Below are 21,577 nucleotides of genomic sequence, written 5' to 3'. Positions count from 1 at the left end.
TGTATGCTTGTGGAGTTCGCTAAAATCTACACGAAGATTGAACTGCGGTGACGAAATTTAGGAAATCTTGGACTTTCAAGCCTTATGGTTGAGTGTTTGATGCTTCATATAATTTATATATAAAGAAGTACTAATGTACATTAAAGTAAAGACATGCCTGCGGCAGATAGATGTCACTGTACTGGCGCTTCTAGCTCCCGAGGCTCCGACCAATTGAAGCCTAGTTATATACATACCAGGTACTTATGTATAGTCTACCAGGTACTAGTAGTAGTGTGGAATGCTTCGAGTACTGCCGACTTCCCAGGCTAGTGGATGCGTCGATGTGATAGACTTGAGAGTTACGCTAGTATGTTAGAACCCATTCTTCCTTGTCTCACAATTTTGCCAGTGGTTTTGGTTTGCTTGGACGGGGTCGGAACCCGCTAGATGGTGTAGAGTACCTAGGTAGAGGCCGGGATGGATGCAGCAGATGATTCGGGTAATCTTGTGGCTGAAGAAGCTGACAAGCGGTTGGTGGTTGGTTTTGTGAGCAATGACAAAAGTATTTGAAGACTTGTAGTTATCTTCCAGGAGTGAAAACAATATGACTCCGGGTGTTTGTTTCATGTCACTATTCAGAAGAAAATCATAGAGTGGAGCTGAAACAGTCTCTCTTCCAAGAATGACCTTGAGCCCATCTAGCAAATACTTCCTTTCTTCATCATGATTTTTGATAGTTAGTTGGCAAATTGTATTTACGAAGATCATTCCCACCCAGGATTGATACCGTACGGAGTATACGCTCTCTCCAGCCGCGGTGTCAACAGTGGAAAACCCGAAGACCGTAATTGGGTTCTTTACGGGTTTCTCGCCGTAGTACTGGCTGATATAGGGGGTTGGGCTGCCATTGATAGGGAAGCTTTGCTGTTATGCACTTTTGTCGTACTCCATTGATGGTAACTTCCATGCACATCGTCGGTGATATTGGGATTGCTAGGGAATACCGCCGCGTTGAAACCACTGATTATCCCTCCAGTCCCGGACTAGTTTCTCTGCCAGATATCCACCAGTCGAGGGTTAGCAGCAGGCATCTGATGTCTTGCCTGCGGTCGAACGAGACACGACCAGGATTACAACAGGTACAAACCAAATGGTCTTGGTAAATAGCTCAACTGTCTCAGAAGATACAGTGCAGAGGTGTATGTGCCATTATGATTGACGAGGTATACAACGAGATCTCATAAAGATCTTGCCTGTCGACCATGCTGGAAAATGATAATGATAATGATTACATGATTCGGGATCATCCTTGGGTGATTTTTAATAATATACCTAATGTATAGTTACTCCGTACCTAATTTTCCCCTTGGCACCCAATGGGAGCTGACTAATACCAAGCCCAAACAGGAAAGGACGACGGACGGACTCCAGCCTTCCCAAGTTCTCACTTTCCACCCAAAACTTCCGGATCGCCTCTCCGGTGTCTCTTTCTGATTACTACCTAGGGTATTTGTATTTTGCGATCTCATCCCCGAGTAGAAATGCTGATGGTGGCATCTTGACACGGTGGGTTGTTCTTTCCCACACCCCCCCCCTTTTCCCCCCCTGCACATCCTAATAATTCCTTTCCCGTCTTCGAGCTAATCGTGCGTTTCTCCTGCAGGCTAAATAAAACGTGTTGCTCCTGTTCGCATTCCCAGTCGCCCGTGCCTGCCCCCCTCCATCCTGCTTGGCGTCTGGCCGTTTTCGTCCTGATGACCACCACCGTATCGATTTGAGCTTCTATTTTCACATGATATTTCTGAATATTTCCATCCACCCTCTTTCTACCTATGGACGCATGTCGAGGGAGGTGAACCAGCAAGGATAATTTGAGCCTTTCCGCGGTCCGACATGGATGATAGCCATATCCTTGGTGAGGACCTGCCCCTCCCTCCCGCACGGCTATTCGAGAGGCTCGCGCACCTGCCTGGATACACTTGGGATCAATCAATCGAACCCTTTCATTCAACATATAACCACTGGCATGTCTTTGGTCTTCGACATGCTGCCGACTCCGATATTTCCACCCCTGCGGCCACTTCCTCTGGACCATCGAGCCTGGCCCGCAACTCTCCTCGAACCGAGTCCCGTCCCGCCATTCGTCATCACTGGAGGAGCAGCCTAAGTGAATCGAGTAGCGAGCTATCGTTGTCCCGAATCGACCATGACCCGATCTGGGTTCCCGTTGTCGCCCGCGTGTCGTCCCACATTGTCAGATTGGAGCGCGAGTTTCATATGCTGAGGTCGGTTGTGCAAACTTCAGATCCGGAATGTAACCATACCATAAGGCCAATAGATCTTATCCGACTTCCCTCCGACCCCGGTGATACTGGTCCACTTTTGGTGGCCATCTTCGAATCCCCTGGCCAGAATATGTTACGAGAGTTGATCGCGTTTGGACCAGCGTGGTTTGCTGTTGGCGATAAGGGTGAGAGCATTGAGTCCACCCCCGGAGAGCAGGTTTCCCTTCCATTGTTTCTCGACTTTGCGATTGGCGCTTGCGACTGTTTGGAGCTTCTTCACTACGGATTGAAAACGGTCCATGGTGAAATCCGCCCGGATGCGTTTCACTTCAATCGGGAGTCTGGATCTGTAAAACTTACCAATACGGGAAATGGGGCAAGATCTTTTGATAATGTTCTTAGTGAAGGGTGGGTATCGATTTCCCGAGAATTGGGGGTCAAGAACAAGCTCCAGTTCATTGCTCCGGAACAGACCGGGAGAATGCCGACTGAACCAGATAGCCGAACTGATATTTACGCTCTGGGCGTCTTGTTTTGGACAATGTTAGTAGGGAAGCCCGCCTTTACTGGCTCTGATCCGGTGGAAGTCGTGCAGAATGTCTTGGGAAAGAAACTACCTCCTGTTTCAGCCAAGAGGATGGATATCCCTGATGCCGTGTCGGCCGTGATCCAAAAAATGACACACAAGGCAGTCAGTGAACGATACCACACCATCTCGTCGGTAAAGAGGGATCTTGCGCAGGTCTCTCAATTGCTTGGTGATGGCGACAGCGAAGCCCTGAAAGACTTCCAGATTGCCCAACGTGATGTCTCGTCCTTTTTCACTCTTCCGTCGAAAATGTTTGGACGGCAAGCAGAGTATGATAAAGTGATCAGTGTTGTGGAAAAGGTTTACAGGCGCCAGCAGTCCGCCTACTCGAAAGCTACCTCGCAACTCTCGACTAGAATTGGTTCCACGTCCTCGGTATCCGATGGACGTGTCGATAGCTTCGAAATTGCATCGGGTTCAAGCGACTCTAGCTCATTCCACCTAAACCCTAGAGCTAATACTACCAACAGTGCCTACAATCTCGGGCGAGTTTCCACCCACGAATCCCTCCACAGCACTGAGTCATCTCTCTCCACTCCGAAGCCTACTTCAAACAAAGCAAAGAGCCCCGTAGATTCGCGATCGTCATGGGATAATGCCGACCGAGACAGCCACCCTTCTATGGCAACCAGTGTGCAAAGCCACCCGGATTCTCTTGCGACAGCCACAAGGAAGGCTGCCCATAAACTTCGCCGAGCAGGAAGATGCGAAGTCATCACCATCAGTGGCGCTGCTGGGATCGGAAAGACTGACCTATTGAACCGAGTTCAGCCAGCAATCCGTAAATTGGGGTATATCAGCGTTGCGCGGCTGGACCGGGCAAGGAGAATTCCATTCGAGCCATTCGCTAAAATTCTTGCTGGGCTGCTCCGCCAAATCTTCTCGGAGCGTGATGTGACAACAGATTACCATAATACAATCCGCTGTGCGCTGCGGCCTATGTGGTCGACACTTCATAGGGTTCTGGAGCTGCCAGAACACCTCATGTCACTTGGAACGAACGCGAAACAAATCTCGCCCAAATGCTCCGCCGCTCAACACATTTTGAAAGACATCACCAAGGGGGAGCCATCCAAGCGCACTCCGTTTCCCCGTCTTGACCAAGGGCAGAGTTCCGTTGATTTTTTCCTGACCAATGCAGCTTCGAAGAACATGCGCCTGATGGAAACATTCCTGGAGATTTTGAAGACACTTTCCCAATTCAGATTGATCTGTATCTGCGTTGACGATCTGCATTATGCCGACGACGAGACGCTCGAATTGATTATGAACATCGTCAGGGCAAAAATCCCATGCGCTCTCATCCTCACAAGCCGAAAATCGGAACTGGAGTCTGATGCAATCAAGTGTCTTTTTGAAAATGACGATCCTGCCGTAACCAGAATCGTGCTCAAGCCATTAGGGGAGGACGAAGTTATGGGGATTGTTGCAGCTGCAATGCACCAGCCTCCCAACCCGATGCTCACTGGTCTCGCAGCTGTTATACAGGAAAAGAGCGTGGGGAATCCCTTCTACGTGCGTATGATGCTCGATACCTGCTATAGTAAAAATTGTATCTGGTATTCGTGGAAAAACTCGGTGTGGGAGTTTGATCTTGACCGGATATTTACCGAGTTTGTGGCCCCCAGGTACGGTGAGGGACTGGGGCTTGGTTTTATTACACGGCGTCTACAGGAAACCCCCGCTGCGGCGCGATCGATTCTCGTATGGGGTGCCTTGCTAGGAAGCCAGTTCTCGTTTTCTTTGGTGCAGAAGCTTCTTACTAGCGAGTTTTTGTATTCAAGTGAAGACGATGAAGCGGTTGACCTTACATGTCCGCAGAATGTGAGCCTTATCAGGCAAACGGAGGCAGATGTCGTTGTCGGACTTCAGATTCTTGTACAATCAAACCTTATCATCCCGGGCAACTCTGACGATGAGTTCAAGTAGGCCCCCCTCCCCCAAACTGGTGGGTTTTCTTTACTCTAACTACGATTCATTATAGGTTTGGTAATGATCGGCTTGCCCAAGCCGCTGCGTCCTTAACCGAAGGACGCAACGTCGAAAAAATGCATTTTATAATATCACAGGCTATGAAGAAGTACTATCATGATGGACGTAGTCGCTATGCTATGGCACGGCATGTGGCTCTTGCGTCTAGAATTATTAAATCTCGTGTTGTTGAGAGACTTGATTACAGAAAGATTCTATGGGACGCAGCACAGACAGCTGCTCAGTCTGGGGCTCGTCCAACCGCACTTTGGTACTTTCGCCATTGCATCGATTTCCTTCAGGATAACCCTTGGGACGATAATGTCATTGATGTTTACTACGATGAGACCCTCCGCCTTCATATTGCTGCGGCGGAAATGATGTGGTCCCTGGGGAATAATTCGGAAGCTCTTGAGCTACTCCAGAAGGTTTTTCAGCACGGGAAAACTGCCGTATGCAAATCCAGGGCTTGGACTTTAAAAGCCAAAATATATGCCCAAATGGGCGATCACCCCCGTTCAATGAACTCGCTGCTTACCTGCTTGGAGGAGCTGGGCGTACATCTTCGGGATGGTACAACCTACGAAAAGTGCGATGCTGCTTACCAGAGTCTGAAGACCCACCTTGAGCAAGCGGATTTGGATGCCATGGCCTGTCGACCCATCAGCAAGGACATAACCATGATAACGATTGGCGCAGTAATGGCAGAAGCAATGGCTGTTACGTTTTGGGACGACAGCTTAACCTTTTATCGGATGGCTATTGACATGATGAATCTTCATCTATTCCAGGGCGGTTTCGTTCAAATTACGATTGGATGCTCCCACCTCGCTATGATCGCCTTCAGTCGCTTCAGAGATTTGGAGCTTGCTGAGAGGCTCAGCGAAACTGCTCTGACGCTCCTTGATCGATGCCCTGAGCCATGGACCCTAAGTCGTGGGTCCATTGTCCACAACTTCTACATTGGTCATTTGCGAGCTCCGTTGTCGATGACTCTACCGGCGCTTGAAACTTCCGTTGAAACTTCAATTGCAATGGGGGACCCGTATATTACCATGATCGCCGTTTCTGCAATGGCTATGACTAGGCTCTTCTTGGGCCATGACATGGCACAGTTGGAGGTTTTTTGCAACGAAAGCCCGGAGGATATTCCTGATTGGGCAAATGATACTCGCGGAGGTGCCAGTCTTGTCGCGGTTCGGTGAGTTTTCTACACCCCTATCCATATCACCACCTTAAGAGTCGGCGAAACCGCCATCAAAGCTGAACGCCATGTTGCATATGGGCCTTTAGCGGGAATTGACACCAATATTCATCTAACACTTACTGTCTACAGACAAGTTGCGCGCGCCTTGCAAGGGAAAACCTACTACCGCGAGGACGATCTCGTTATGAGCGATGAACACCACCGAACTGCCGAGTACATCCATTTCTTGGAAAATAATGCGAGTAATCCTGATCGCCCACGCGACATATATCTGGCCCTTTCTCTGATCCCACTATTTCTTTATGGGCATCATACAAAAGCTATCGAATTGGGTACACTTATTATGGAGACTATCCCGAGACTTTGGTCTGCCCGGGTGTCATACGTTGTCTATTTCTACCTAGCTCTTTCACACTTGACCGTCCACAACGACTACCCCGCAAGGAACTATCTTGGTGGGAAACTGGATACTATCTTAAAATACAAGAGAGAAATTGACTTTGCACGGAGCGCTTGCGATGCAAACTATGGAATGTGGGCACTGATGTTGGAGGCGTTAGTATTTGAGGTTCAAGGCTGTCACACATCTGCGCTCCAAGCATTCGAGGTAAGTCAAATAATTTATAGAGTATTAAGTAGTCAGATTAACCGTATCTGTGCCTTAGTCCGCAATCGACCATTGCCAAGTCCATGGATGGCCGATGGAAGAAGCCCTTGCTCTTGAGCTTTATGGTATGTGCTATGAACATTCCATGCCTCACTTTCGCTACCCCCCCCACCTGTTCTTGCTTCATCTTGTGGCTGATGTTGATCCAAGGGGAATTTTTGATCCGTCGCGGGGCAAAGAGGGCAGCGCGTTCTGTGATGCAGGACGCGATCGCTGCGTGGGCCGCAATAAGCGCTGTCGGGAAGTCATCTCAACTGACTGAGAAACACGAATGGCTACTGAAAACGGCAACATCTTGCAGAAGCGTTGATGTTGGCTGTCAAACAGTTGACTCGCTCCTTGGTATTAACCAAAACGTTGGACAGGAGCATATTGGAGCAGCCCAAAATATTGAGGAAGACAGGAAACACCGATGGATTGAGCAGAACGGCGTCACGGCCGGGGAACGTTCCCTTGATATTTCCGGTGTTGGGCTTGGTAAAAACTTCTATATTAATCTATTGCTGTGAACAATTTTACTGACTCCATTCAGATATCATTGACCTTTCAAGCATACTCGAGTCTAGTCAAGTAATGTCCTCTGAGCTTGAGATTGACAGGCTTCTGACTAAAATGATTGAAATCATCCTTGAGTCCTGTAATGGATCCGATTTCGCGGTGATTGCAACCAACTTCGACAACCACTTTACTGTTGCGGCTGTTGGAGATCTTGAAAAGGGACAAAGGTCCTTCGTCGACGGCCTTGCATTCCCAGAAATGGAGGATAAGATGGCCCAGCAGATAACACACTATGTGATGCGCAGTCGCGAAGAGGTGCTTGTTCATAATGTCCTCGAGGATGAGCGTTTTTCGAATGTCAGCGAGGCATATCAAGCCCGAAATCCGCTGAGCCGATCTGTGATTGCGTTGCCCATCATGCAAGCGGAGAATCTTCGGGGAGTAATTCAGGTGGAAGGAAAGCCGAACTCCTTCACTCAACGTAATCTCGTTGTGCTTCATTTGCTATGCAATCAAATTGGCATTTCTCTTTCCAACGCGTTGCTCTTCCGGGAGGTTAACAAAGTTGGCGCCACGAATGCGTCTATGGTTGAATCGCAAAAGCGCGCCCTTGCACAGGCTCGTGAGGCAGAGCAAAAGGCCAAGGTAGCGGAAGCAGAAGCCAAACACAATGTGAAACTGAAAGAAGATGCGGCAAAGGCGAAGTCAATTTTCCTTGCCAATATCTCTCATGATCTCCGTACACCGATGAACGGTGTTATCGGCCTCTCGGAGTTGCTTAAGGGCACAAAGCTTAATAAAGAGCAGGATGAATACGTTGAATCTATTCGTGTCTGCGCCGACACACTGCTTACCTTGATTAATGATATCTTGGACTTCTCCAAGCTTGAGGCAGGGAAGATGAAGATCTCGACTGTTCCCTTAAATATCAAGGAAACAATCTCGGAAGTTGTGCGCGCGCTCCGCTATACACACCGAGACCGTGGGCTGGAAACAATTGAAGACCTAGATCGTGTTCCACCAGACCTTGTTGTGCTGGGTGACCCAGTCCGTCTCCATCAGATCTTCATGAACCTTCTCAGCAATAGCTACAAATTCACGCCTCAGGGATCCGTGACCGTGTCCGCTAAGGTGTCTCGGGAAGGCAAAGGCCGTGTCCGTCTTGAATGTTCAGTATCTGATACAGGTATCGGAATCCCTGAGGAGCAAAAGCCACGGCTCTTCAGACCTTTCTCGCAGGCAGATAGCTCGACAGCGAGGTCATACGGCGGGAGTGGACTTGGACTGAGTATTTGCAAGGCTATCATTGAAGACGTGTTAGGCGGTGCAATCTGGCTCGACTCAACTCCAGGTGCAGGCACCACAGTCACATTCCATTTGTCCTTTAACAAGGTCAAAGACGACCGTGTGAAGGTTTCTTGGGCGAAACAATTGGATGACAAGGCTGCTCCACGGCCCACCGCACGGGATTTGACCATGATTCCCCGTGACCAGATCCGAGTTTGCATTGCGGAGGACAACCCGATTAACCAGAAGATTGCGGTCAAATTCGTATCTGCTCTCCATTTGCAATGCGAAGCATATAGCGATGGTCAGCAGGCTGTGGAGGCCTTGAGGATGAGATCACAGGAGGGAAATCCATTCCATGTTGTTTTGATGGATGTACAGATGCCAACGCTAGATGGATACAATGCCACTCGTGAAATTCGAAAGGACCCAGACCCCAATGTCAATGAGGTTCTTGTTATCGCCATGACAGCAAGTGCTATTGAAGGTGACCGAGAGAAATGCCTGGATGCGGGTATGAACAATTATCTCCCCAAGCCGGTTCGATCAAACGTCTTAAGGGAAATGCTGGACCAATATCTAGCGCCAGTGCCAACGTACACGAGGACGCGTTTGACACTTCGGGAAAGAGGAAGTCTCAGTACTGATCCGGGCACACCGAACAGCATTTCCTCGACGCCTTCAACCGGTTCTGGCGGCCAGACCCCCCCAGAGGAAAATGGACACACTCTCGAGTAAACCAGATTTGCGTCCCTTTCTCAGCTTCTTTCTCATGCCTTATGATTATCCATGATTCCCCCTCGTCTGCAAATCGCCACGGGTCTGCTTCAGCGTCCAGTGAGATAGACAACTTCCTAGGTCTTGGACAAAGATTTATTATATTTTGGTATCCATGAATGAATGGTGTTCTACTGAATATGATGTGGCTATTTTCAGGCTGCGATATGACTTTCTTCGCAGACGTGCAATTTTTGTTTTCTTCTAATTTCTCTTCTATTCCTTAGTGACGATGACGAAAGATAATGATTGATGATTTTCCGTGGTGAAGACCGGAAAACAAAACAATATTCCTCCTAGACATTTTCGTTCTCTTGAGTCGCTTGAGTATGGTTTGATCATGCATCTATGTAATGAACCACTGAGCTTTATCATCTACTTTTATTCCCTGGGCTTTGTTTTACGGTCAGCTTTTAGGGGCGTATACGGGTTCTTTCTCTTAATTCCAAGGTTCCGTACGGTATATATGTTTTTGCTCTATTGGGTGGACCTATAGCCATTCCGGTATCATCCATCCACTTACCTAGGTAGTCTTGGTGTTTCTGTATTTCGGGCTCAAGTTAGCCCAGTTTTGTCCTGCAAATATAGTGGTAGTGGAATAGATAGGCTCCAAATTCGGTTTTATTTCATGAGAATATATCTCTCTGCCTTTCTTCTTCTTCTTTTCGTTTTTCTATCTACAAAGAGAAGAAACCGGGTTGTTTGTCTCTCGATATCTCTTCGATTACTACACGCAACAGAATCATTGCGTAGAGAGATCCCTCTTACCGAAGATACGGAAACGTTTGACACCACCATCAGGCACAAGAGTGAGCTTCACATGAGAAAAGGTCCTGGTATCTTCGGCTCCTGCAGTGAGCTCTGCCCCCTCAAAGACGTGCTCAGTATCCGCCTGGCAGGGGTTCTCACCCTTGAGAAGCTCGACCCAGCCCGTATGGTCATGCGCGGGGACCTCCGGCCCGGCAACCGAGCCGGCAACTAATCCGTGAGCTCTCACCGCGCGGGGGAAGTTCCCGCGGAAGTCTTTAGTGTCGACAACGATCTTAGAGACGGAGCCGGGGAGACCTAGCTTTATAATGGCCCAGTCCACATGGCCCGGGGCGCGCGATCGGGCAGTCTCCCAGCCATCGCCCATATCCTTTCCGCGGCCGGGCAGGATGAGATTCGAGGCCGGGGTATAGTGCTGATCGGAAGCGGCGAGGGCCAGTCCACCCAGGAGCGCAGAGGAGAGCTCGTCCACGGCGAGTTGCGCGGGGGTGTCTCCAGCCGGGGGGATGGCGTGCCCGTATAAGCGCAGACGACCGAATCCGCCGTCAGGATACATAAGAAGCCGCACATGGGTGTAAGGCGTTGCGGGGTGGTAGGCGTTGAGCTTCCAGGCGCGACGCTGCGAGGGACCACAGGTTTGAGGCGGGAGAATGGTTGTCCAGCCCTGGAATTCCGGGTCTGCGATGTCGCTGTCGGTGACGCCACTGCCGGCGGGGGCGTAGGTGCCTTGCAACGCGGCCTTCTCGCCGTAATTGCCCACGAAGAAGCCCGTGTCGACCTCCACGCCCTGGATCGTGCCACTGGCGACGCCCAGCTTGATCACCACCCAGTCGTAGGGCTCGGGGTTGTGGCGTCGGGTCTCCCATCCGTCGTACCAGGCTCCGGTGTGGATGAAGACACCCGGACGGTTGATGGGCCGGGTAGGTGTGAGGAGATTGGAAGCAGCGGCAAAGTATTCGTTGGAGCAGGCGAGAATTTGGGTGTTCAGGGCAGATGAGGCGAGGTTGGTCGTGTGCGCAAAGACCTTGTCAATTTCTTCAGAGGGGACCAAGGTGATGTTGTTGTCGGTAGCCATGTTGGAGATACGAACAGAGTTGTTTCGATAGTTGGTAGAGTTGTAGATGAGAGGGTAAAGGGATAGAGAGAAAGAAGGTGAATATGATTCTTTTTATAAATTAAATAACAACCAGATCATTCATGAGGATGGCTTTGGTTCTATCGATAACTAAGCCCCGCGTTCTGATAACTAACTAGTTAGTTATTACTCGATCCCATCACTTCATCATCATCTTCTTCTTCTGCCTCTTTATTCTCTTCCACACATATATTCTCTCTCACCCCCTCTTCATTGTCATCATCTGTCTCCCTATCCAATACTTCATCTTGTCTTGTTTTCAATTACTCAGTCGCAATCCAGTTCCCTCTCTGATGAGAGCCCTCCTCTCCACTCTCTATCCGCCCCACTCGCCCAAGGACACTCTCTCCATCGGAGGTCTCCGATCCATCGCTTTCTTCCGCATTGCTGTGAATCACCAGAGTTCCCCTCGGTAGGAATGGTCTTTTCTGTGGTCAATGGCATTGTCATTGGCGCATATGATGTGATTCTGCTTCGCCGAACGGCTCTCGCAAGGGATATTCCCCGAGCCCAGCATTCCACGGGGGGGAAACAGTCCTGCGATTCGACAACGGGCTTGCCGCCGTTACAATGACCAACCAAGGCTGCGCTGCTGCGGTATGACGTGTCGACAACAAGAGTAGATTGGAGGTTCCTCTGATCTTTGTGCCTGAGTAACGGCTGGGTGTTTATTCAGATAGCTGGCACGAGCACAGAGGACAGAATGGGCACAACCTACGTCACTCTCATCTGGGGGAAAAAAAAAAAAATTATTATTAAAACTACCGTTTTCTGACAACATAAGAAAAGCCTTCAATCATCAGGTAACACATGAGAATCGTGGCCCCGGGGGGGGCTTCTGAATCTAGATCTAATTGAACGCCAATTATGCTACAAGGGGCCTCCTTCCCTATCTGCTACTCTCAGTTGCCAGTTCTTCCAACATCTTATACCGCCACTCATACTGCGCCAATTGCTTCTTCTCCGCCGGTGACAGGCTCTTGCCCTTGTCTGCCATCTCCTTTTCCACCTGTTTTAGCATCTCCCAGCGTTTGATAATTCGCGCTTGGTGTTCGGAAATGGACGCGAGGTTGGCGTCGTTAGACGATAGGCGGCTATCAATTGTAGCGTGATACGATAGCTTTGCATGGAAGAGTGCCATATCGGATTCATCGTATTTCAAACCGCGGGGCTCCGGCAGGGCGGCTTTGTGAGCTGGCTTGGAAGGCATTTTCGACGAGGGTTCATTAACAGGCGAATGCGTATGACGCTGATATTAAAGAGAAGGACTGGTTGTTTCGTTTGAGGGCTTCGCAAGCAAAGGGACTTTGAAGGAAACTAAATAAGCCACGGATAAACTTCTATTTTATGGAGGGGAGGAGTATCAGAGCAGGAGAAGAAAAGTTTTGGAAGACAACATCTTTTTTCCCTACCAGAAGATGCTTGGTTTATATCCTATGTCACCAGCTCTCAACAACAGCAATCAAGGTAATACCGAGAATCACCGAAACACAACTGATGCCAACATGACAGGGCGTGAGAGGAAGAAGAGGATGCAATCGCAGGATCCTTTTCTTTGCATTTTTTTCCCCCACCGTATCTATGGCTCTCCCAGCCCGTTTCCGGCCCGTTTGTTATCATTGTCTTGTGGCTCTCTTCAAAGCCAATCCACTGGAAGGCACCAACCTCGTTTGTTCCCAAGTCCGGACAAATTGTGAAACCTTTCTGATGGTTCTGGCGCAACCTGGCGTCGGTCTGGAGACCAGAATGTCCATTGCTGCTGCTTCTAGGATGTGCGAGTAGAGAGATGAGTCGGTGAGAGTTATTTTCTTGCAAAAAGTGAACAGGGACTCAAAGAAGGCAATGGAGATCTTCCAAGCCCTTTCAATGCAATGCTTCGTGTATCTCAAGCAGGCAACAAACGCACATGAGTTTTACCGACATCTGACGGAGAATGCAAACATGCCCGAGGCCATGCGATTCCCCCGTTACACACGAAGAGATGCCCGAGAAAGCCTGGAGACGACTTGCCGGCAAGGTAACCTTTCAATATCTTCTCTTTAGCCGAATACTCAAGGGCGTGTCACGTTCCGCAGGAGAAATCTGCTTGATGGAAAGCATAGAATAGAGTAGCTCTCTTCCGTCACAAACAAGCATGCCGATGTATCAGATCAGTCCACCGACCTGAGACATACTTCCACTCGATATCTCCTAGGTCAGTCATTTCTCTGGATCGCCCCTGGGTCTAATCCCCTATTCGGGCCCGCTCCCGAACGGTCTGCATGTAACCGCAGAGTACGTTGTTGTATTACCGTTGCGGTAGAGAAGGTAGACTAGGCAGGGGGCCATCCATTGGAACAAGGCATTAACCAGACATCAATTGAGCATTCCAGAAAGAATGAAAGAAAAAATAAATAAATAAATAACAAACTAGTAAACGCTACACACGTGAGAGACCGAAAGTCTCCAGTTCCTTCTGACAATGATAATGCATGATTGTCCATGATCCCATGCCGTGTGAATTATTGCAAGGTATCATCATCTTCCATAAAACATCCCACTATTGACGAATATCCCAGACCCTGTTTTTTTTTTTTTTATCTCCTCGGTGAGTTGAAAATTTTAAGTCCCAGGGGGGTTTTTTGCCTTGGTATCTGCACGGCAGACGCAGCACGGCCAAGGGGGTCGATCCTCTTAAGAACAGGGCACGCTGAAGAAGAACCACCAATTGGAATACCAGGTCGATGCCTAAGATCTCTTTGCCAGAGCTAGTTAACTATGGGACCAGACAGACCAAGATTAAATGCAGGTCGGCTGTTTTGATTAAAAACGGGAAGTCCATGTTACTTTTGTAGATGAAATCAGGAATCAGTGTGGCTGAAGATTTGGTCTGATTTTTTTTTTTTTTTTTTTTTCCTTGGAATCGTGGTAACTTGTATATGTAGTGCCCACAGTTGCTGTTCTTTTAGTACATGTTGTCAGGTATACGGTATGTACATATAGTCAAGAGTACCTATCATTGCCTGTCCCGGTAGGGTATTGTGTTACTTTGCTTCGAGGCTACCGTATTCACTTCCTGAAGATTAACTATTCATGATGAAAACTGAGAAGAATCAGCTCATACACCTGGTGATCCGTCAAGATTAGACCAGCCCTGCTCAAATCTACTCGAGACCGAGAAGAGCCAGAGAAAGCGAAAAGAAAGAAAAGAGAAAGCCAATTTTTCAAGCAACATGCTCCCGATTAGCTTCTTCCATCTGCCTCTTGGCCTTGTAAATATCCTTGGACATCTTAACCGGCGAAACACCTGGCGTCTCGAAAACAGCATCGATTTCCTCCAACGACAGTCCATACGTCTCAGGGAAGACAAAGTACGACAGGGCCAACTGCACACTGTTGTAGACGATATACACCACCCAGATCTTGTACCCGAGCTTGTCAATGCCGATTGAAATGCCGTAAGTTTGCACCGCACCGGCACCGCCCTGGATCAACCCGTAGAGGCCCATCCCCTTGGCACGCAGCGGGAGCGATAAGATCTCGACTGGGTACAGGTTGTGCATGGTGGCAATGAGCATTGCCGAGAACGTCTGGTACATGAATATCCAGAGAATAGTCAGCGCCGCGGCAGCATGCGTGGCATGTACGCTGTATTGCCAGGAGGTAATGGTTGTTGCGGTTTGGAAGAGGATCATAGTTGCGAGGCCGGAGAAGATCATGGTTCGTCGGCGGAATTTGTCAATAAGCAGGGCACCGACAGCTGTGAAGACGAAGTAGGTGGCTGTCGTGCCGAGAGAGATTCCAAGTTGCTGCATTGAGCCGTGAATGCCGATTGTCTCAAGGGCGGGAACCATCTGGGCGTTTGCTTGTTAGTTTTTTTTTTTTTTTTTTTGAATTTATTTTGTAGGGGGGGGATAGTTTTTGGAAGGGTTTGGGGAAATGAATCGGGATATGTAAAGAATAGATATACGGGGGTGAACTCACGTAGTAGCCGATGATACCACCGCCGTTCCACTGCTGAAAGACAGAGTACAGGAAGAGAACGAACAGGCGGTAGCGCACAGTTTTGGTGAAGAAGACCGAGTAATCCCAGAATTTCTGGTGGCCGGCAGCGCGATCATTCTCAATGGAAGCCTCCATCTGGGAGACAACGATCTCAACGATGGGCTGGTTAATGTCTCCGCTGGTAGTGTGGTACTTGGCAACCACACGTTTGGCGGCCTCACGGTTGCCGCGCATGACATAGTAACGAGGTGACTCTGGGCAGAGCGTGTAGATTCCGATGCAAACGAGAGCCGGGAACACCATGTTGAGGTAGCAAGGGAGGCGCCAGGCCAAGTTACCCTCCAAATTAGATATTCCGATCAACGCAGCGGTCATAGCCAGACTGCCGATCTGGAAACAGGCGCCGAAGAACCCGACCATTATACCACGTAGATGAACGGGAGAGATCTCACCCATGTACTGGGAACTGGAGAGCAAGGCAGATCCAAACCCCATGAGGAAACGCCCACCCTGCAACGCATGCAAGTTGGGCGCAGTGGCCTGAAGGATAGAAGCGACGATGACAATCAAGTTACCGACGAAGTTAACGCCACGACGGCCAAAGACATCGGAAAGGGCCAGGAAAGGAGCACCGCAGACGGTGCCGATGTTCATCAGCGCGTTAAGAAGACCATAAGTGCTTCCACTGGTGCCAAATCCAAAGTACGAGTGCCAGGAATCGAGAGCGTTAATACCACCGATGACGGCCCAATCCACACCAAAGCCTGCCTGGTTGCATCCCATCACGAACATGATGAGAAATAGACGAAAGCCAGTCCAGGAGTAAACATTCAGTGATTCCCTTGAGAGTTTCCAAATGTCCTCATCCGTCAGGCTCGCAAGGACGGCCTCCTCCACATGATCAGCGCTCTTAGGTGGAAGGTCGTTATCCTCCATTGAAGTCACTGTCTCCTTTGTCATAGTTAGTTAATGACTGGGGGTATCAATAAGCAGAAAAGAGCAGAGAAACAAAAAATATGATTTTAACCCCGCGGTCAGAAATCAGACCTGTCGCCTTTGCTAAGTATTATATGCTTGACTCCATAACTGGATGTCAAATTGACCAATTCTTCCCGCCAGCGAGAATACGGCCATAATTCCTTTCCCCATACGTAGTGGCGACTCAGACAAACGATCACGAGCTATGGAAATCTGGAGCCACAAGGGCTCTGGATTGTCTATCAATGGCACCAGGTTCCCCTCCCAGTAGCGGTTCTCAAATTTTCTCGCCAACCTCGAGAATGCGAGAGGTGGACTTTAGCCGGGGGAGAAGCACCAGCAAATCGGCTTCCAGTCCGGGGCCCAGAATTCCCCGGACTCCACATTGCACTAGCTGGAGATGGCCAACCGACTATCATTCAGTCGGGTTTCCTGGCTGAGTGTTGGCTTCGTGCTATTCGATATGTTATCCGGTTTGGGGATTTGATTAATTCTTAGTGGTGCAGGAATCCTCATCTTGCCGCCAGCCAGCCAGCCACAAGAGGCTAATCGAGAAAATGCTGAAAGAAGGGCAGCCCGCTACGGCAAATTTCCACTAATCAAAGCGGTTGGATGAGAGCCGAAAAATGAAAAGACCACCATTGGTAGCAAAGAGACACCACTCATGCTTCAGACTCACGCAATCTGCTGTCCTGAACAATCCCGCCTCCAAGCGGTTTGTTCCAACTAATCGACTGACCATGCTCTCTGGTCCGTTTTCATCTCGGTAAACAGTCCATTTCATCCGTTTCTCTTGTTCAAGCGCTGATGTGAATAAGGACCTTGAGATTCAGCTGAATCATGTCTGAGCTCTGGTATCGAAAACCTGCCAGTGGGTGGGATGAAGCCCTACCAGTAGGTAATGGACGCCTTGGGCAATGGTCCATGGGAGAACAGATACAGAGCTCCTCCAACTGAACGAAGATTCTGTGTGGTATGGTGGCCCCCAAAATCGCCTGCCGGGGATGCTCTAGAGCATTTGCCACGCTTAAGAGACTTGATCCGAAAGGGTGCTCATGCAGAAGCAGAGCAGCTGGTCCGTCGAGCCTTCTTTGCCTCTCCCAACGGCCAGCGGCACTACGAGCCTCTAGGTACTCTGTCGCTCGAGTTTGGGCACCCGTATGACAGGGTCAAAGGCTACAGACGCTCGCTGGACTTGAAAGAAGGCATTTCCCACGTCCAATATGAGTATGAAAATATCAAGGTCCATCGGCAGCTTCTCGCGAGCCATCCGGACGAAGTACTGGCTATGCGCATAGAAGCATCGCACCCCATCGAGTTTCTAGTGCGTCTCAGCCGACTGAGCGAGGTAGAATATGAGACAAATGAGTTCCTCGACGATCTGATCGTAGACAATCGCTCTATTACAATGCACGTTACTCCTGGCGGCAAGGGTAGTAACAGTGCCAGTTGCATGGTTGCGATCCGCTGCGACAATAGCCAAGGGGAAGCACCAACGATCGCGCGAGTCGGCCAGAATCTAGTTGTCAATGCCCGAAAGACTCTTATCCTAATATCTGCCCAGTCGACATATCGGTTCAAGGACATTGACAAGGCAGTAATTGCTGATATAGAGCGGGCACTAGCACTCTCCACTGAGAATATATGGAAACGACATATCACAGATTACCAGGCGCTCTATGACCGCCTAGAACTACAACTTGGTTCTGATGCGACACACCTGCCGACAGAGGAGAGGATCCTGAATGCGCGTGACCCGGGCCTAATTGCTCTATACCTCCACTACAGTCGATTACCTTCTCATATCTTGCAGTAGGCCGGGCAAGGAAGACGGCTCGGATCGCGTGCTCCCAGCAACCCTACAGGGTATTTGGAACCCATCATTTCACCCTCCATGGGGCTGTCGGTACACCATCAATATCAACCTGGAGATGAACTACTGGTCTGCCAATGTGGGGAATTTGTCCGAGTGTGAGCAGCCATTGTTTGCCCTGCTTGAGCGTGTTGCCGCTGCCGGTACGGAAACGGCACGTAAGATGTACGGTTGCCGTGGGTGGACAGTCCACCACAATACCGATATTTGGGCGGATACAGCCCCAGTGGACCGCTGGATGCCTGCGACACCGTGGCCGCTGGGAGGTGCCTGGCTTTGTTTTCACATATGGGACCATTACCGTTTCACGGGGGACAGGGCTTTGTTAGCCCGAATGTTCCCCGTGCTCCGCGGCTGTGTCGAATTCTTGCTAGACTTCTTAGTAGACGACGCTACGGGCAAATACAAGGTGACAAATCCATCTATATCTCCCGAAAATACTTTCTTAGATGAAAACGGAAACCCGGGGGTGCTTTGCGAAGGCTCAACGATTGACATCCAACTGATTCGTGCTCTCCTGAATGCGTTTATCTCAGGAATAACAGTGCTCGACCTTGCTGACGATGAACTTCTCCCGAGCGTTCACGAAACATTGAGTCGTTTACCTCCGATGCGCATAGGATCCGCTGGACAACTCCAGGAATGGATGGCTGACTATGGTGAAGCTGAGCCTGGCCATCGACACGTCTCGCACCTCTGGGCTTTGTACCCGGGTTGGGATATCAACCTTGGCACCACACCCGACCTAGCTAAAGCGTGTGCTATTACCATACAGCGACGTCAAGCAGCGGGTGGAGGCCACACAGGCTGGAGTAGAGCTTGGCTCCTCTGCCTGCACGCCCGATTGGGAGCTGCAGATGAATGCGCGAAGCATCTAGAGCTACTGCTAGCGCAATCCACCCTACCCAACCTTCTGGACACGCATCCACCCTTCCAGATTGATGGCAACTTCGGTGCTGGTGCTGGTATCTTGGAGATGCTAGTGCAGTCACACGAAGGTGTCATACGGCTTTTGCCCGCTTGTCCGGATGAGTGGCGAACTGGAAAGATTCGTGGAGTTCGAGCACGTGGGGGATTTGAACTGGATTTTGGATGGAAAGAGGGGGAAATCTGGGGACCAGTTATCGTGAAGTCAGAGCTGGGACTTCGGACAGTGATCTATTACCCCCATAATGGACTGCAAAAGGTCGTAGAGGGTTCGGGTGTTATTATTCTTCCCGGCGAAGATATCAATTAAATCATATATGTCTGGAAGATGGAAGTTTTCTCGATTGTCTCGTAGGGGCCCATTTCTACACTTCGGTTGCATGGATGACCTGGAGCCATACTGAGGCAGAGAAGCTCCACAAAACATCCTGAAGTCAAAGCTGCACTTAGTATCGTGCGACGTGCTGGCGTTAGTAGCTCTAAAAGCTTCATCTCCATTCCAGCCCCTCTTTCTCACCCCGCCGGAAAATTAGTCGCGGATGTTTTCCAGCAATCAGGGACCGCAATCTAATAGCCAAGCTTTCATTTATCCGAATAAAGACCCGAATGGCCAGGGCTGGTAGTTGGAGGCGTTGACGGTTCCCTTTTTAAGCTCTTTCCTCGAAGGCCCCAAGCTAAGACGATGCAAGTCTAACCGAAGGAAAAAAAAATCTACAGAACAGAAAGAGGCGCAAAGAGAAATCATGGATTTGACTTCTGTTCAGGACCTCAAGGGTGTTCTTCGCAGCGACTTCTTCCACGGCTATGCCACAGCAGCCCCCCAAATTGAGGGAGCCTGGAACAAAGATGGCAAAGGCCTTTCGATCTGGGACACCTTTGGTCACAAACCAGGAAAAATCAAGGACGGCAGTACTGCGGACGATGCAGTGCGGTCCTATGACTTATATCGGGAGGATATCGCCTTGATGAAGTCTTACGGAGTCAATGGCTACAGATTTTCTCTGTCCTGGTCGCGCATCATTCCTCTTGGAGGCGCAGAGGATCCCGTCAACGAACAAGGTATCAAATTCTACCAGGATTTGATAGACGAAATGCTCCGCAACGGTATTACACCATTTGTGACCATCTTTCACTGGGATGTACCCCAGGCTCTAGAGGACCGATATGGAGGCATGTTAAACAAGGAGAAGTTCGTTCCTGACTTTGTTCGTTTCGCGCGCGTCTGCTTCGAGCACTTGGGCACCCGCGTGAAGTACTGGATTACTTTTAACGAGCCCGGAGTGTATTCACTAGCAGGGTATGCAGCGGGTGTCCATGCTCCTGGACGCTCGTCCTACCGCGATCTCAATGAGGAGGGCGACTCCTCTACAGAGCCTTTCATCGTCAGCCATACGCAGCTGATAGCTCATGCATACGCTGCGAAGTTGTACCGAACGGAATTTCAATCCGAGCAAAAGGGCACAATCGGAATCACCCTGTCCGGCAACTGGTCAGAAGCCTGGGATGAGGATGACCCACGCGACCAGGAAGCTGCCGAGAGAGCCCGGGAGTTTGAGATCGCCTGGTTTGCGGATCCTCTGTACACGACTGGCGATTACCCTGCCTCTATGAGGGCCCAGCTCGGTGATCGTTTACCACACTTCACGCCCGAGGAATCGAAGCTAGTGCTAGGCAGCTCTGAGTTCTATGGTATGAACTCCTACACAACCTTCTTCATGCAGCATAAGGATACTCCTGCCGATATCAATGACCACAAAGGCAATGTTTTCATCCACGACACGAACAGTAAGGGCGTCCCCCGAGGAGAGGAGTCTGACACGCCTTGGCTGCGCATGGCACCAGCTGGGTTCCGTAAGCTGCTCAACTGGATCTGGTCAAGGTACCACATACCCATTTATGTCACTGAGAATGGCACTACTGCAAAGGGTGAGACAGCGCCAACATCGGAAGTGCTCAATGACACCTTCCGCCAGCGATTTTTCGAGGGGTATGTTGGTGGTCTGGCACGAGCTGTCAAGGAAGATGGCGTGGATGTTCGCTCATACTTTGCCTGGACATTTACCGACAACTGGGGTATGATCCCATCCATATCTCCTGTCTTATTTTGAAGAAACTAACCAGAGTAGAATGGGCCGCTGGTTACACTGATCGATTTGGATGCACTTTTATCGACTATGATTCTCCTGAGAAGACTCGCTACCCGAAGCAATCGGCATATTATCTGAAGGCACTGTTTGAGCATTTGATTGCTGCATGATGAAATGATGATATGAGCAGAAGAAGGGGTATTTCTAATCCGGGTGAAACTTGAAGAAGAAAGAGAAGAGGGGAAAAAAGGGGGGAAGAAGAAGAGGTTATACCTAGAACAAAAAACACATATATAGATAAAGTGATACAAGGTATATACAGCTCGTATAAATACAGACACTGTATTGAAATCCTGTTACACTGTAATCAGTTGTTACTTCACGTGTGAAAGCGGTATCTCACAGCAGAATAACTGCGGTTTCCCAAGAAATTCCTGGATAGCTTCATCTTGGCTCGTTGGGGCTAATTGTCCACGAGTCCAACATCACCATGCTGTCCGTATCCCATAGGGTCTGTATTTACTGCAGACTCTCTTGTCGCTCTTTTGCCTCCATCACGCGT

General features: G+C 49.6%; 6 protein-coding genes across 6 annotated transcripts; 3 read left to right on the top strand and 3 right to left on the bottom strand.

The window, feature by feature from the left end:
* The first annotated feature begins 1,457 nt into the window (after positions 1–1,457).
* On the top strand, positions 1,458–9,710 carry P175DRAFT_0500194 (putative sensor histidine kinase/response regulator). Its single transcript, XM_040896904.1, has 7 exons — positions 1,458–1,548; positions 1,646–4,781; positions 4,841–6,028; positions 6,164–6,641; positions 6,700–6,766; positions 6,852–7,178; positions 7,234–9,710. The coding sequence occupies exons 2-7, from the start codon at positions 1,876–1,878 to the stop codon at positions 9,222–9,224; spliced, it is 6,957 nt and encodes a 2,318-aa protein (XP_040752688.1). The 5' UTR covers positions 1,458–1,548; positions 1,646–1,875; the 3' UTR covers positions 9,225–9,710.
* P175DRAFT_0179563 (allantoicase) lies at positions 9,616–11,270 on the bottom strand. The gene has a single exon (XM_040892519.1). It carries the CDS (start codon positions 11,104–11,106, stop codon positions 10,006–10,008), a length of 1,101 nt encoding a protein of 366 aa, XP_040752687.1. The 5' UTR covers positions 11,107–11,270; the 3' UTR covers positions 9,616–10,005.
* A 785-nt stretch (positions 11,271–12,055) lies between these two features.
* On the bottom strand, positions 12,056–12,376 carry P175DRAFT_0434737 (uncharacterized protein; the record flags this gene model as incomplete). Its single annotated transcript, XM_040893682.1, has 1 exon — positions 12,056–12,376. One exon carries the CDS (start codon positions 12,374–12,376, stop codon positions 12,056–12,058), a length of 321 nt encoding a protein of 106 aa, XP_040752686.1.
* Positions 12,377–14,369: 1,993 nt separating this feature from the next.
* On the bottom strand, positions 14,370–16,086 carry P175DRAFT_0434764 (putative MFS sugar transporter protein; the record flags this gene model as incomplete). Its single annotated transcript, XM_040893684.1, has 2 exons — positions 14,370–14,999; positions 15,130–16,086. 2 exons carry the CDS (start codon positions 16,084–16,086, stop codon positions 14,370–14,372), a joined length of 1,587 nt encoding a protein of 528 aa, XP_040752685.1.
* Positions 16,087–16,954: 868 nt separating this feature from the next.
* P175DRAFT_0515463 (glycoside hydrolase family 95 protein) lies at positions 16,955–19,323 on the top strand. The gene is made up of 4 exons (XM_040898859.1): positions 16,955–17,026; positions 17,065–17,106; positions 17,142–17,879; positions 17,917–19,323. The coding sequence occupies exons 1-4, from the start codon at positions 16,969–16,971 to the stop codon at positions 19,236–19,238; spliced, it is 2,160 nt and encodes a 719-aa protein (XP_040752684.1). The 5' UTR covers positions 16,955–16,968; the 3' UTR covers positions 19,239–19,323.
* A 348-nt stretch (positions 19,324–19,671) lies between these two features.
* P175DRAFT_0508286 (glycoside hydrolase family 1 protein) lies at positions 19,672–21,185 on the top strand (the record flags this gene model as incomplete). Its single annotated transcript, XM_040898335.1, has 2 exons — positions 19,672–21,001; positions 21,055–21,185. The coding sequence occupies 2 exons, from the start codon at positions 19,672–19,674 to the stop codon at positions 21,183–21,185; spliced, it is 1,461 nt and encodes a 486-aa protein (XP_040752683.1).
* Between the last annotated feature and the right edge of the window lie 392 nt (positions 21,186–21,577).

The sequence above is a fragment of the Aspergillus ochraceoroseus genome (assembly GCF_002846915.1).
Source record: "Aspergillus ochraceoroseus IBT 24754 chromosome Unknown P175scaffold_3, whole genome shotgun sequence".
NCBI classification, from domain to species: Eukaryota; Fungi; Ascomycota; class Eurotiomycetes; order Eurotiales; family Aspergillaceae; genus Aspergillus; species Aspergillus ochraceoroseus.
This window is presented reverse-complemented; position numbering and strand designations above follow the sequence as displayed.